At 42.9% G+C, this 15,797-nt stretch overlaps 1 protein-coding gene across 1 annotated transcript; it reads left to right on the top strand.

Moving 5' to 3' along the window:
• The first annotated feature begins 10,184 nt into the window (after positions 1-10,184).
• LOC139571429 (oligodendrocyte transcription factor 3-like) lies at positions 10,185-11,742 on the top strand. Its single transcript, XM_071394292.1, has one exon. The coding sequence runs from the start codon at positions 10,444-10,446 to the stop codon at positions 11,191-11,193; it is 750 nt and encodes a 249-aa protein (XP_071250393.1). The 5' UTR covers positions 10,185-10,443; the 3' UTR covers positions 11,194-11,742.
• Positions 11,743-15,797: the final 4,055 nt, after the last annotated feature.

The following is a 15,797-nucleotide window of genomic DNA, read 5'->3' as shown; positions in this document are numbered from 1 at the left end:
TACTAAAGGATATACATTGCAACACGGTTTTAAACAATATCACAACATAACATTTACAACATTACATCACTACTGACAGTATCTTTCAATATGCCCATATGCCCATTTACATTAATGAGCCATTTGGGACAGGCACTATAAAGTCAGCCCAATCCCTTAGCTCGGGTCCTTTTCCAGCATACCCGGAAGCTACAGAGATGGAAAGAGAGAGGAACAGAACGAACAAACAAAGCGCTCATCCACAACATTGATAAGTATAATAAATATTGCATATCTTAAATATGAACACTGACAAGTATGAAATGTATGTACCAAGACAGAAGTTAATTTGTGTGTCGACCCACATTGTTAACTTATCTTATAACGGAGCAGGGAGGAGTGATGAATGTGTGCGTGCGTTAAAGAACCAAATGCTGCCCGCGGCCAGTGACGGACTTCTACGTCACATTACCTTCCTCCTCTCCTGAAGCGACCAGGTTCGGAAGCCTTGATAGGTAGTCCGCCGTGACGTTCTCTTTTCCTGCCTTGTGACGGACACAGAACCTAAAGGGCTGGAGCTCTAGATACCATCTGGTCACACGAGAATTCCGGTCTTTCATGGTCTGGATCCAGGTCAGTGCTCTGTGGTCCGTGTGCAGGTCAAATTCCCTCCCAAGTAGGTAGTAACGGAGGCTATCTAGGGCCCACTTTATAGCCAGGCACTCCTTCTCGATTGTAGAATACCTGGTTTCCCTGGGCAACAGCTTCCGACTCAGGTACAGCACAGGAAGCTCTTCTCCTGGCTCCCCTTGGGCCAGTACAGCTCCAATTCCCACAGCCGAAGCGTCCACCTGCACGAGAAATCTCTTCTGAAAATCAGGGGTCTGGAGAACAGGGAATGAGCACAGTCGGTTTTTCAGTATCATGAAGGCTTCCTCACACTCCTCAGTCCACTTCACAGGGTTGCTGGCCACCTTTGAAGTGAGGTTGGTCAGAGGGACAGCGATGGTCGAAAACTGCGGAATTAATCTCCGGTACCACCCTGCCAGACCTAGGAAGGACTTCACCTGTGTCTTGGTTCTGGGTTGAGGGCTGTTCCTGATGGACTCCACTTTGTCCACCTGAGGCCGAACTTCACCCTTACCCAGCTGGTAACCCAGGTACTTTGTCTCCTGTTTCACCCACTCACACTTCAGGAGGTTAAGCGTGAGGCCTGCATCATGGATCTTCCCCAGGACTCTGCTAAGATGCTGTATGTGCTCCTCCCAGGAGTGGCTGTAGATCACCACGTCGTCCAAGTAAGCAGCACAGTAATCATCACAGTTCTGGAGGACCTTGTCCATCAGCCTCTGGAAAGTCGCAGGGGCCCCATGAAGGCCAAACGGCATGACCTTGAACTGGAATAGGCCCATCGGCGTCCGGAATGCAGTGTAGGCCTTGGATTGTTCATGCAGGGGCACCTGCCAGTACCCTTTGCAGAGATACAATGTGGTGATGTAATGAGCTCTACCTATTCTCTCCAGTAAGTCGTCAATGCGGGGCATGGGATAGGCATCAAACTGGGAGATGGCATTCACCTTATGGAAGTCCATGCAGACGCGCAAAGAGCCATTCCTCTTTGGGACAATGACAATAGGGCTGCTCCATTCACTTGAAGATGGCTCGACAACATCCATTTCTATCATGGTGTGGACCTCTTCCTTGAGGGCTACTACCAGCCTCTCAGGCACCCGGTAAGGATGCTGGCAGACAGGGTTCTGGCCAGGCTTCAAACGAATGACGTGTTCTAGGACGTTGGTTCTTCCTGGTCTCTGACTGAAGAGGGCCGGATACTTGCCAAACAGCTGCTTCAGCAGATCTTGCTTGTTTTCTTCTAGGTGAGCCAGTATGACCTCTGCTCGTTCTTTCCATGCCTCTGTGACCCCATCCGACTCATCCTCTTCTTCTACTCTGCGGACCAGAAAGGACTTTCCCTTGGAGAGTTTCTCTTTCTCTTCCCAGGCCTTGAGAAGGTTCACATGATAGGTTTGCTTCTTCTTACCCTTGTCCGGGTGCAGCACCTCGTAGGTCACCGGGCCCATCTTCCTCCCGATTAGGTACGGTCCTTGCCATTGCGCAAGGAGCTTGCTGGTAGACGAGGGAAGGAGGAGCAGGACTTTCTGTCCTGGCTCAAACTCTCTGTGGCGAGCGTGCTGGTCATACCCTCTCTTCTGGGCCTTCTGAAGGTTTGCCCTAGCTTCCTCTCGGTACCGCTCCAACCTGTCTCGCATCTGGAGGACGTACTGGACAATCCCCTGTCCTGAGGTAGCTACTGGGGAACCATCCCAGCACTTCAGCAGGTCCAGTGGTCCTTGCACTGGCCATCCATAGAGGAGTTCGAATGGCGAGAAACCTGTCGATGCCTGAGGCACCTCCCTGTAAGCAAAAAGCAGAAAGGGTAACCACTTATCCCACTCTTTACCAGTGTCAGCCACAAACTTCCTCAGCATGTTCTTGAGCTTTGATTGAATCTCTCTACGAGCCCATCCGTTTGGGGGTGGTAGGGAGTGGTCCTCAAGCCTTTAATGCCCAGCTGTTGGTGGAGTTGAACCATCAGTCGCGAGGTGAAATTTGTCCCTTGGTCCGTCAGGATTTAATCTGGGATTCCTACACGAGAGAAGAGCTGAACAAGAGCACTGATTATTTTTGGAGTGGTTATGGAACGGAGTGGGAAGGCTTCTGGGAACCGGGTGGCATAGTCACAGATCACCAATATATACTTGTAACCTGCACTACTCTTCTCCAAGGGTCCAACAATGTCCATTGCAATTCTCTTCAATGGGGTAGAGATAACTGGCAGTGAACATAGAGGAGCCCGGTCAGACCTACGGACAGCACTGGTTTTCTGGCACGTGGGGCATGATTTGCAGTAGGTTTGTACATCAGTATACATGGAGGGCCAAAAGAAACGGGAGCCTAAGATAGGTCTTATGTTGCCCTAGATGGCCTGCCCATGGAACTGTATGTGCAAGGTTGAGAACAAGTGGTCTACAGGTAGATGGCACCACCAATTTCCTGCTATCTGCCTCTGACCCAAGGTAGAGTATGTGGTTGTCTACCGTGTAAATCCCCCCACATGAAGATTGACTGTCCCCCGCTAAGGCCTTCTCAAACAAACATTTCAAGGTTGCGTCAGACTTCTGCAGTGTAGCAAAATTTTGCGGAACATCCCATTGCACCGCTAACCCAGACACATCAGCAACAGGTACAGGGGTTCCCACATACTTCTCAAGACGCCGCTGGCGGCGTGACTTTCTGGGCCCTTTGGTTCCTCCCTCGCACAGACTATCACACAAGTCAGGCAGAGGTTGTAAACCAGCTTTGGCCTGGGCACGAGTGACAACTGAACATGACACCTGAACATCAGACTGGCAAACTGACTGCTCATATAGCTGACCCCCCACACTTCCCAACAGATCAGAGAGTACAGGCACATCCCTCCCCAAAATCATCTCAAAAGGTAGCTTCTCCATTACCCCAACTTTGAGGAGGTATTTCTGACCCTGAATCTCAACTGTGAGCTCCGCTGTGGGCTGCTGTGACTGGTCACCATGAACACATTGGATCAGTGTCTGATGACCGTAATCAATATCATTAACAGGTACATTACCTTTTCTGATCAATGACAGGGAACTGCCGGTGTCAATCATTGCAGTAAGACTTTACCATTCACTTTTACAGGTACCAAGCCTGACCCTTCCCCAGTCTGTCTATTCTGAACACCATCCCCCTCTCTGGGTACATAACAGTAACCTGAGAACTTGGATTTACGTAGCGGACACATTGAAGCTTTGTGCCCCTACTGCCGGCAGTAAAAACAGGTCAGACCCCTCCCATCAGAGCAAACTGCATGATCCCTTACCTCCCTCCTCCCAGACACATAACCCCCAGAGTTACCTCCACCATCTCAGGCGTCTCTGATGTCCCTTGTGTCTCTGAGACTCCTTGGAGCGGGTGCTGCAGGTCGTGGTGGGCCCCCTTTACGTGCATTAAGGTACTGCAGTGCAAGCTTGGCCGCCATAAGCCCGTCCTTGGGCTCGTGCTCTCGGACCCAGGTTCGAATGTCATGTGGTAGAACTTGTAGAAGTTGCTCGAGGATGATGACCTCACCGATTTCGTCCCGTGTCTTCTCTTCCGGTCGAACCCATCGTCGGTAGAGACCCTTGAGGCGGTGGTACGTCTCTGTCGGCGACTCACCCGATGGCGTCGATGCAGCACTGAAGCGTTGACGGTAGGTCTCCGGTGATACGTCGAACTTCACCAGCAGCGCTTCCTTCAAGCCCTTGTAGACGTTGGACAGTCCCTCATCCATTGCTGTGTAAGCCTCTAAGGCCTTACCCATGAGCAATGGGACAAGCCTGCCCCTCCGGCCACTGCCACGTCTTGGCCATGCGCTCAAACCTCAGCAGGTAGTTTTCAATGTCCTCACCCTGCTGGTATGAGGGCATCTTTGGCTCCTTCCTCAGGAATGCTGGAAGATGGACGTTAACACTGCTGGACTGGTCTCCTGGTGCTGGCCTCATTACTGCTTGGGGAGCCTGCTGTGGAGTTGAAGTCCCTGCTGCGTCAAGCCTTTGTCGTCCTGGTGTTGGAAGACCCAATCTTGGGCTCTCACTGACGAGTTCCGCCTGGTGAGGAGTTGTGAGGATAGATTGGCGTATGCCCCATAACTCCTGCTTGAGGTCTTCATCCCTCCTCTCAAGGCAGGTGAAAAGTTGCTGAAAAAGGGTTACCATGGTTGGGTGTGGCTCTGTTCCCCCAACTGCTCCTTCAGTCAGCTGGTCTTTTATGGCTGTATCTGCTGGTTCAACCGGTAGCTCACCCGGTTCTGGTTGTGTTTGGCCCCTTGGTCGGGCTCCTAGTTTTTCATACTTGACCTCTTCTTCACCAGACGATTCCATGGTATTCCACCCCGGTTCAACTTCAGGTACCTTTTCTGACAGTTGATGCTGCTGCTGAGAACGCAATCCTGTACGCATTCCTTTACCTCTGTTGTAATTCACTGATTTGCGGTGCGCCATCCCACCACTGCCACCATATGTCACGTAGAGTAGGCCAGAAGGCTAAACTGGAAAACCTAACTTCTATCAAAATAAAAAGATGGCGGAGCCGCAAAAGTTCTTCTGTGCAAAGGTGTTTATTTACAAGGTGATTCCGGAACAAGAACAACAGTACTGCCATCAAACGTCTACCTTATGGGACAGCTTAAAACAATGCTGCCCCATCCACAGCTCGATCCAAAATGCCTCTCCATGAACTGAAAGAGAGGCTCCTTTTGTAGGGCTAGCCCCTCCCCTCAGAACAATTAACACTAATTAATTAAGCAATTAACTATACAAACCTACATTTTCCATGAACTAAACATACTAAAGGATATACATTGCAACACGGTTTTAAACAATATCACAACATAACATTTACAACATTACATCACTACTGACAGTATCTTTCAATATGCCCATATGCCTATTTACATTAATGAGCCATTTGGGACAGGCACTATAAAGTCAGCCCAATCCCTTAGCTCGGGTCCTTTTCCAGCATACCCGGAAGCTACAGAGATGGAAAGAGAGAGGAACAGAACGAACAAACAAAGCGCTCATCCACAACATTGATAAGTATAATAAATATTGCATATCTTAAATATGAACACTGACAAGTATGAAATGTATGTACCAAGACAGAAGTTAATTTGTGTGTCGACCCACATTGTTAACTTATCTTATAACGGAGCAGGGAGGAGTGATGAATGTGTGCATGCGTTAAAGAACCAAATGCTGCCCGCGGCCAGTGACGGACTTCTACGTCACACAGTGCATTTCAATCCAACCCAGAGGTTTATGTCTGTCCACACTAAAACGAGTACAGTAAATCCCATTCTGGTCATGATGACTTAGATGACACTGAGCATCTCAACTCCTGCAACACTGGAAATCAAACGTGGTGTATGTGTTGTACACGGAGTGTACAAAACATGAGGAACACCTGCTCTTTCCATGACATGGACTGACCAGGTGAATCCAGGTGAAAGCTATGATCCCTTATTGATGTCACTTGTTAAATCCACTACAGTCAGTGTAGATGAAGGGGAGGAGACAGGTTAAAGAACGATTTTTAATTGAGACATGGATTGTGTATGTGTGCCATTCAGAGGGTGAATGAGCAAGACAAAAGATGTAAGTGCTTTTGAACGGGGTATGGTAGTAGGTGCCAGGCGCACTAGTTTGAATGTGTTAATTAAGAACTGCAATGCTGCTGGGTTTTTTCACGCTCAACAGTTTCCTGGATTGACTGTACTTGTCTTGTGGACAGACATAAACCTCTTGATGGACCACATTGTCAGCCCTGCATGGTCAAGGAAGCTGAACAGCCCTGCAAGTCTGGGTTGGATTGAAATGCACTGTATACAAAATCATGTACCGTACAGGAAAAAGTTGACTTTTGTGTGCCTATCACGAATTTAGAACAAGTAATTTGTGTCAACATGAGCCAGCATTAATGTGGAAGATATTCGAACACCTTGTAGAGTCATTGCCCTGACGAATTGAGTCTGTTCTGAGGGCAAAGGGGGTGCAACTCAATATTAGGAAGGTGTTCCTAATGTTTGGTGCATTGTATGTTGTGATGATATGAGGACACAATACAAGTATCTATTTATATTCAATAAAAAAAAAAAATCTGATTTACTTTCAAATAGCTCAACCTCTTTTTGAACAACGTTCAAGTATCTTGTGTGAACTGTATGAACAGGTAAAACATATGTCTACACACAATGGTGCTTTTTCAAACAGCCTTGTTATGTCCAAAAAACAGACTCTTTGGAGGGATTATATTCTCTGCCACCATTCCAAGCTAACCAACAACATGGTATCAGGTCTGTTTTGGGAGGAACTGGCGAGACCGTGGGGAAGAGAGAAAGTGTGGTATGGGGTGAATAATGAAAAAGAGGAGGGTCTTAAGAAATGAATTGAGGCACATTTTAGGTAACCTGCTGGGACAGTACCACTGAATAAGGGGGATTTTTTTTTTTATCCTCAATTTCGGCCAATGTCCTGGTCCTTGGTGCAGGGTAAGTAGTGTGGACCCTGTTCACTGGTGGGAGGCGCCTCACTCATTCTGCTGATTGGTGCTTCCCTCCCCTTGGGTATTTGAGAGTAGTCAAGCCCACCCCCCACCCCACCCCACCCCACCCCACCACCACCACCACTCCACAGCCCCACAAACCACCATGACACCTTCCTTTCACCTCCCTGTGCCTCAGAGCAGTTCCCTCTTCCCCTGGTCTCTCACTGAGACAGTTCTCCACATTGCCTGGATTAGAAACACTTTCACTTAGATCTATGTGGTTGCCCGACAGACAAAGAAACACTTGGGGACAGGATTAAAGGGATTAAAAGGGATTCACATATGTCCAGTTCAAACAATTGGTATTCAAAGCTTTACATTTTCAAATGGCACCAAGAGAGAGCAAAGAAGTTCAGCGCTTTTCTTTGCATTGCGGCACCTTTATGTGGGTCGGTTTCTTTTCTATTCCAACAGAGACATGGTGAATACACATTTTCAAAAAGTTTTTTTTTTTTTTTGGGGGGGGGGTTATTGCTGTGGAACACCAAGAAGAATATGAGATTGAGTTGTTTTGTGGCTGGTATTATGGGATGGATGATGCCTGTACCATGTACCATTACTCATTCAATTATTCCTCTCCTCCATGACAAAATACATGAGTATACCCCTTTGAAGATAGGAATTAGTCTCAATGTTATCTTAAACTCAATAATATGGTTCCCAGTGTTGTCTTAGGATACTTCATCACAGAGTTGGTTTAAATTATATTGAATTTAAGAGTTGCCTTCTGGACTTCAGTCATCTCTCTAATGATTGTATACAGTACATGTATGGGTTGACCTCCAATGTAATGTAGCTGAAATTATTAACTAAGTGATAATGGCTGGTTTCTACATACAATGTTGTCATTATTCTAGACACTAGCCTTTTCTTGGCAGGTTTTTCCATCAAAGTTTGCATCAACAAGTTCTATAGTTCTATGTCAACATTTCTGCAAGATACGATTCACTGATGTGTAAGCACTGCCATACATTCTGGTTGTAGGATATATTCATTTATTTTCAGGATCAAAAGTTAATGGACAACAACGATTGCATCATTCATGACTAGAGGATCTGTGTTGTTATTATTATTAACATTTTACATATACTTTTTAAATCTATTATTCAGTTCACGTTTTCTGTTTTATGAATTGATCGACGTCCATCACAATATTGCTGATACTAATCACAAATTAAACATTATTATGAGGAGACATTATATTCCCAGAAAGTTATCTGATAAAAGGACAGATTCCTTTGTAGACTAATTTAAATGACGTACTTACAGCAACTAAACAAGCAGCCAAATGAAATGGCCTATAGCTAGCCCAATAAAAAAATAGAAAATGTTCTGTATGAATTGAACAGATATTTAATTTAAACTATACACAATTCAAAGTTCGGAATGGTTGCAAAATATGCTATAAAGGCCTACCACATGTTCACATGAGCAATATCTCAGTCCCCGTCCGCGCAGGAGGCCTTTGCCTTTTGGTAGGCCGTCATTGTAAATAAGAATTTGTTCTTAACTGATTTGCCTACTTAAATAAAGGTTAAGATAAAATAAATAAAAGAATACATATTTAGGCCTAATGTAATATCAGTAGGCTATGCACACGTAGAGTACATGCCTACTAAAACCAACCACCTGGGGAAACCGGGTTGCGATGCTATATTTGGGCAATTCATCTTCAAGTCGGTTAGGTTTCCATTCTGGAGGTGGTCTAATTTAACCTCCAAATGTAGTAAGCCCCGTAATGAGATTTTTATGGGTTAAAGGGTTAGGCCTAAGTCCATATTTGTAGCAACAAGAATGAAAGCAGTAACTACAGGCTAATGATATAACATTGTTAATAATAATAATAGTTTTGGTTGTTATAATCAATTTAAACATATTTTCAACATAATAGAAAATGCTCTATTTAATAAAAAATTGCACTTCGTCTATTTGTGTGAAAAATGTGTATAACTAAATGGAAACCACATGTAGTTTTTGATTGGAAGTTTCATAGCCTATTCTGTTGCAGTGGTGCATCATGCCTCCTGGCCCATTCCAGGTCCAGCTTGGCCTCTGATCGGGATAACTCTTTTGGGCTGTCATACGTGGCCTATAATTGTGATGGTAGAATGAATTCCTATCCAATCTGAATGTCATGTTATGGCAGGTGTGTACTTAAGGCGGAAGGACATTGTATAACACTACAATCAGCAGAGAACATATAGCCTATGTTATGTGGATTACTGCATGGTTGAGAACAGTGAGAGACGCCAAATTTGTCATTATAGCACGTTGTAGTGATAGCATCTTATATATTATTTTATCTAATTGATGTAAAAGGAGTGTGAGAGGCTACCTTATTTTGCTTTTATCAAATTCTAAATCAATATATTTTCACGAAGTTCAGGTTAATTGCTGAGTAGACTTTGAATCGATGTTCTTATTAGTTAGCTAAATAAAGTTTAAATCAATTATTTAAAAATATATATAGTCTTATTAGGCTATTAATATGGTATTATGGAATTTATAATATTCTGCTGATCGTGCACAAAGATCACGTTGGTTGCGCGTCCCTCATTGATAGTCTACCCTAAACGGCAGCGAAAACTCATCAATGTTATTCCCCCTCTCGACAGCACGACAAAGTTAAATTGTGGATGGACTGCAAATGAACATTTTCTAGCGATGCACATAATATATTAGCCGATCCCATACACGCAATCACTAAAACACGATACATGACTAGGTTACACCACTTTACATTTTCCAGAATATGAGTGATAAACAGTTTTAATAAAAGCGTTACAAAAATACATGACAAAATGAAGCTGATGAAACAATCATTTCAGACTAACGCATTATTATTTCTAGAAAGCAGCAGAGTGTTTTCAAATTGTCTTGGTTTCAGATGATCCAGGATTGAAGTATTCCCCCCGCGGTGGCATTAGAATGAATAGGAATAAATGTCCCTTTGGTCAACGGGAGAGTCAAAGCACACCGCCCTGTATAATGGGGACGTCATCCTAACAAGACCATTATTATCAATAGGAGGGTTCCTTTTGTTCCCCTTCTCAACCGCACTATAAATACTCGGAGCAGTATTTTACCCCACCACAGAGCAAGAAGAGGTGCACCCCCGGGATAAGATTACGCGCAGCTATCCGGCCAACAAGCCCAGTGCGTCCATTCATGCCCTCATAGACCTCCATCCCAAAAAGAGGACCAAACTCAAACGACAGAAGCAGGTGATCGAGTGTGACTTAAAAATAGAGGCAGAGACAGAGGGAAGCAGCGATCTCCTACCCAAACCGAGCTAATAAAATGCATTCCGACTCCAGCTCGAGCAGATCTTCCTCACCAGACGTGGATGGAATGTATCTCCGAGACCACCTCAATTCAGTGTCCTCGGCGCAGAACGAACTCCTCCAGAAGATGACGAGCGAGCATCTTTCCAGGCACGGGGAAAAGACGTCATCTGGCGGGAGCAAGTACAAACTCAAGAAGCAGGTGACCGAGCAAGAGATTCAGCATCTGAGGCTGAAAATCAACGGGCGGGAGCGCAAGAGGATGCACGACTTGAACCTGGCGATGGACGGCCTCCGGGAAGTTATGCCTTACGCACACGGTCCGTCTGTGAGAAAGCTGTCGAAGATTGCCACTCTCCTGCTCGCCAGAAACTACATCCTGATGCTCAACAGCTCCATGGACGAGATGAAAAGGCTGGTTGGAGAAATCTACGGCGGACATCATTCTGCGTTCCACTGCGGGACAGTGAGCGGGCACTCTGGCAACCCGGCGCATCAGGTGCATCCGCTGCTCGGGAGCGCGCTGTCCTCGTCCACATCCTCTACCCTCACCACCACTTTACCTGGACTTACCTCCATCCGAGCGCCTCACTCCTTAATGAAGAGTGCCCCTGCACACCCTCTTCAGCTCGGCAGCGGCTTCCAACACTGGGCAGGTTTACCATGCCCGTGCCCCATATGCCAAGTACCGCCACCCCCTCATATTCCTATCAGTTCAGCGGGACTGACGAGACTTACAAGCGGAAACAAGGATGTGATGAAGTAATTCGGGACTTCCAATACAGAATGGTGTCAAGATGTACAGTACAGTAAATTATGAATTGGACATGAAGAATTGACCTCCATGCATGCATTGTATGTCTGTTTATTTGTTTTGCGTATGCGAACCGTTAATTATTCCTCCTTGTAACAAAGACCCTGTGAAAATAGTTTTTTCACGGTAAAAATGTAGCTGTTTATTTGGTGTCACTAGAGAAGCATTCACGCTATGTAAATATGTTTCTTACAAGACGCTCTGTGAAATAACCTAAAGCATTAAGCTGGAAATGTCTGAATTTGACCTTATGTTTGGAGAGCATTAAGCTGGCGATGTCTGAATGTGACCTCATGTTTGGAGAGCATTAAGCTGGAGATGTCTGAATGTGACCTTATGTTTGGAGAGCATTAAGCTGGAGATGTCTGAATGTGACCTTATGTTTGGAGAGCATTAAGCTGGAGATGTCTGAATGTGACCTCATGTTTGGAGAGCATTAAGCTGGAGATGTCTGAATGTGACCTTATGTTTGGAGAGCATTAAGCTGGAGATGTCTGAATGTGACCTTATGTTTGGAGAGCATTAAGCTGGAGATGTCTGAATGTGACCTTATGTTTGGAGAGCATTAAGCTGGAGATGTCTGAATGTGACCTTATGTTTGGAGAGCATTAAGCTGGAGATGTCTGAATGTGACCTTATGTTTGGAGAGCATTAAGCTGGAGATGTCTGAATGTGACCTCATGTTTGGAGAGCATTAAGCTGGAGATGTCTGAATGTGACCTCATGTTGGAGAGCATTAAGCTGGAGATGTCTGAATGTGACCTTATGTTTGGAGAGCATTAAGCTGGAGATGTCTGAATGTGACCTCATGTTAGGAGAGCATTAAGCTGGAGATGTCTGAATGTGACCTCATGTTTGGAGAGCATTAAGCTGGAGATGTCTGAATGTGACCTTATGTTTGGAGAGCATTAAGCTGGAGATGTCTGAATGTGACCTTATGTTTGGAGAGCATTAAGCTGGAGATGTCTGAATGTGACCTCATGTTTGGAGAGCATTAAGCTGGAGATGTCTGAATGTGACCTCATGTTTGGAGAGCATTAAGCTGGAGATGTCTGAATGTGACCTCATGTTTGGAGAGCATTAAGCTGGAGATGTCTGAATGTGACCTTATGTTTGGAGAGCATTAAGCTGGAGATGTCTGAATGTGACCTCATGTTTGGAGAGCATTAAGCTGGAGATGTCTGAATGTGACCTCATGTTTGGAGAGCATTAAGCTGGAGATGTCTGAATGTGACCTCATGTTAGGAGCACTGTAGCTGATCGTAGCACAAATACCTGCTCACCCGAAAGGGTGAAAAAAGTTGCATGCAGATTTAATATGTTTGTTTTGGCATCATTTGTGAAAGTGAAGAATGCCCTTTCCTTGTAACAAGGATGGTGAAATCGCATTCTACAGTGTATGAAAATTGTATGATTTATATATTAAGTTCGGGAAAGGTTGAAATAATATGGCTCTTGATGACTCCATAGAATTCTGAAAATACTTTTAGTTTTGCGGTGGCGTTATTGTCCATATGTTGAACTTCTTTAGCATGGCTGCATGATTGTTTTGCTGGAAATAATGTTTTATGTCCGGACACCCCTCGTCTTTATTTTTGTATTGATGACTAATGAAATATTTATTATTGCCCAGTGTTTCTGGATGAAATGTCAATAAAACTGATATAATGAATCATGTATGCTGCATTGCCTGTCCATACCATGTCAGGATGTATCTAACATAGCCTCAATTAAGTACATTTATTCCTGTCGATTATTTATTCATAGATTTAAAGTCTAAATATACGTCTGGTTATTTATTCATAGATTTAAAGCCAAGTCTAAATATACGTTTGGTTATTTATTCATAGATTTAAAGCCAAGTCTAAATATATGTTGCTTATTTATTCATAGATTTAAAGCCAAGTCTAAATATACGTTTGGTTATTTATTCATAGATTTAAAGCCAAGTCTAAATATACGTTTGGTTATTTATTCATATATTTAAAGCCAAATCTAAATATACATTTGGTTATTTATTCATAGATTTAAAGCCAAGTCTAAATATATGTTGCTTATTTATTCATAGATTTAAAGCCAAGTCTAAATATACGTTTAGTTATTTATTCATAAATTTAAAGCCAAGTCTAAATATACGTTTGGTTATTTATTCATAGATTTAAAGCCAAGTCTAAATATATGTTGCTTATTTATTCATAGATTTAAAGCCAAGTCTAAATATACGTTTGGTTATTTATTCATAGATTTAAAGCCAAGTCTAAATATACATTTGGTTATTTATCCATATATTTAAAGCCATGTCTACATATAGGTTTTGTTATTTATTCATAGATTTAAAGCCATGTCCACATATAGGTTTGGCTATTTATTCATATATTTAAAGCCATGTCTACATATAGGTTTGGCTATTTATTCATATATTTAAAGCCATGTCTACATATAGGTTTTGTTATTTATTCATAGATTTAAAGCCATGTCTACATATAGGTTTGGCTATTTATTCATATATTTAAAGCCATGTCTACATATAGGTTTGGCTATTTATTCATATATTTAAAGCCATGTCTACATATAGGTTTGGCTATTTATTCATATATTTAAAGCCATGTCTAAATATAGGTTAGATCTAGTAGCCTATGGAGGCCTTGAGTGATTGGAATCATGCTGTATGTCAATAATGCCTGAATTGTAATGTAACTATGTAGACCTAACTTATCTAGACTATATAAAATGTTTGTACACAGTCTATAGATATTTTAGATCCACATAAGAGGAAGGGCTAAAAACTGCTTAACAAAGTAGGATACTTGCTAACTTTTATTTGTTTCTGTTAATTCATTGTGGTGAGGTGAGAGCAAAGTATTTGTTTTTCAGGTTGGCAATATAATATCCAGTGCAGTTAGTAATGTTTACAAGTGGGCCTATTATAATCTGTTGTATGAACGTCCACTACATTTCACAGGTGCAGAAGTAGTTCTGAATACACATTACACCCAATGGTTTTGTTTTGGCAACTAACACCAGGAGAAACGTTGGTTATCTGGCAGTATCTGCAGAACATGTGTGGGCATAGTCCTTGATTGCCTTTGGAGTTTTCTACCCTATATATATATATATATATATAAGATGTAATACTTATCGTAACATAATTAAGAAAAACATAAGCATCTTATTAGACCTGACTAGCAGGTCAGAATCCACATTTGAGCCATTATTGACATTGATCTATATATACTGTATGTAGCCTACATAGATAAACTATTTTTATAGAATGAATTATACAAAATCCTCATGTTTGCATTATATAGTGATTTTTTGTGTTGCCAGAAATGTTAAGAGAGAGCATTGATCTAAACACCAGATAATGAAGAATAATGCACAATAGGCCTACATTTTAGGATTAACTTTCCCAAAATAATATGTCTCCAACTTGTCAACATTAGCAGGGCATGTATCCTGAACTAGCCAACACCACCCACACTTCCAACGGTTGATATTAGGCAAAGTCTTAATATAACAATAACTCAACAATTTCAGTTCATTTAAGAAAATCACTCAATTTAAAGAAATTCATTAGGCCTTAATCTATGGATTTCCCATGACTGGGCAAGGGTGCAGCCATGGGTGGGCCCCGGGAGGGCATAGGCCCTCCACTTGGGAGCCAGGCCCACCCACTGGGGAGCCAGGCCCAGCAAATCAGAATGAGTTTTTCCCACAAAAGGGCTTTATTACAGACAGAAATACTCCACAGTTTCATTAGCTGCCTGGGTGGCTGGTCTCAGACGATTCTGCAGGTGAAGAAGCCGGATGTGGAGGTCCTGGGCTGGTGTGGTTACACGTGGTCTGCAGTTGTGAGGCCGGTTGGACGTACTGCCAAATTCTCTAAAATGAGTGGCCTTTTATTGTCCCCAGCACACGGTGAACCTGTGTAATGATCATGCTTTTTAATCAGTTTCTTGATATGCCACACCTGTCAGGTGGATGGATTATTTGGCGAAGGAGAAATGCTCACACTAACAACATTTGAGAAAAACAAGCATTTTGTGCAAATGGAACATTTCTGGGATATTTTATTTCAGCTCTTAAAACATGGGACCAACACTTTACATGTTGAGTTTATATTTTTGTTTAGTATATGTAAATATATTTAAATGTCCTATAGGCCTACAGATGTAGGATCTTAATTTGAGCCAGTTAGCTACAGCAGGAGAATTATCCTGCAGCAATATGAAATGTGAATTATTATGTGGAATATAATGAATGGATATCGCTGTTTGGGTTGACACATTTTTTGTTAGGTCAAATCAAGTTTCAATTTTCAAAGTGGAAATTACAAACTTTGGAAGCCTTTTTAAAAGTTGAATACACTACAAGTTAGGAATTCCTGCAGTGCAGGAACATTCTCAGTAACCAAAGAGTGATCAAATTAAGATCCTACATCTGTATATTTTAAACAAATACATTACTAATACGACATATTTCTGATCATACAATGTGCTTAATAAATTATTTCATAATTCGATGGGATGTTATGGAACTGTTGAGTCCTAAAACAA

The sequence above is a fragment of the Salvelinus alpinus genome, chromosome 3, assembly GCF_045679555.1.
Source record: "Salvelinus alpinus chromosome 3, SLU_Salpinus.1, whole genome shotgun sequence".
Taxonomy (NCBI): domain Eukaryota; kingdom Metazoa; phylum Chordata; class Actinopteri; order Salmoniformes; family Salmonidae; genus Salvelinus; species Salvelinus alpinus.
This window is presented reverse-complemented; position numbering and strand designations above follow the sequence as displayed.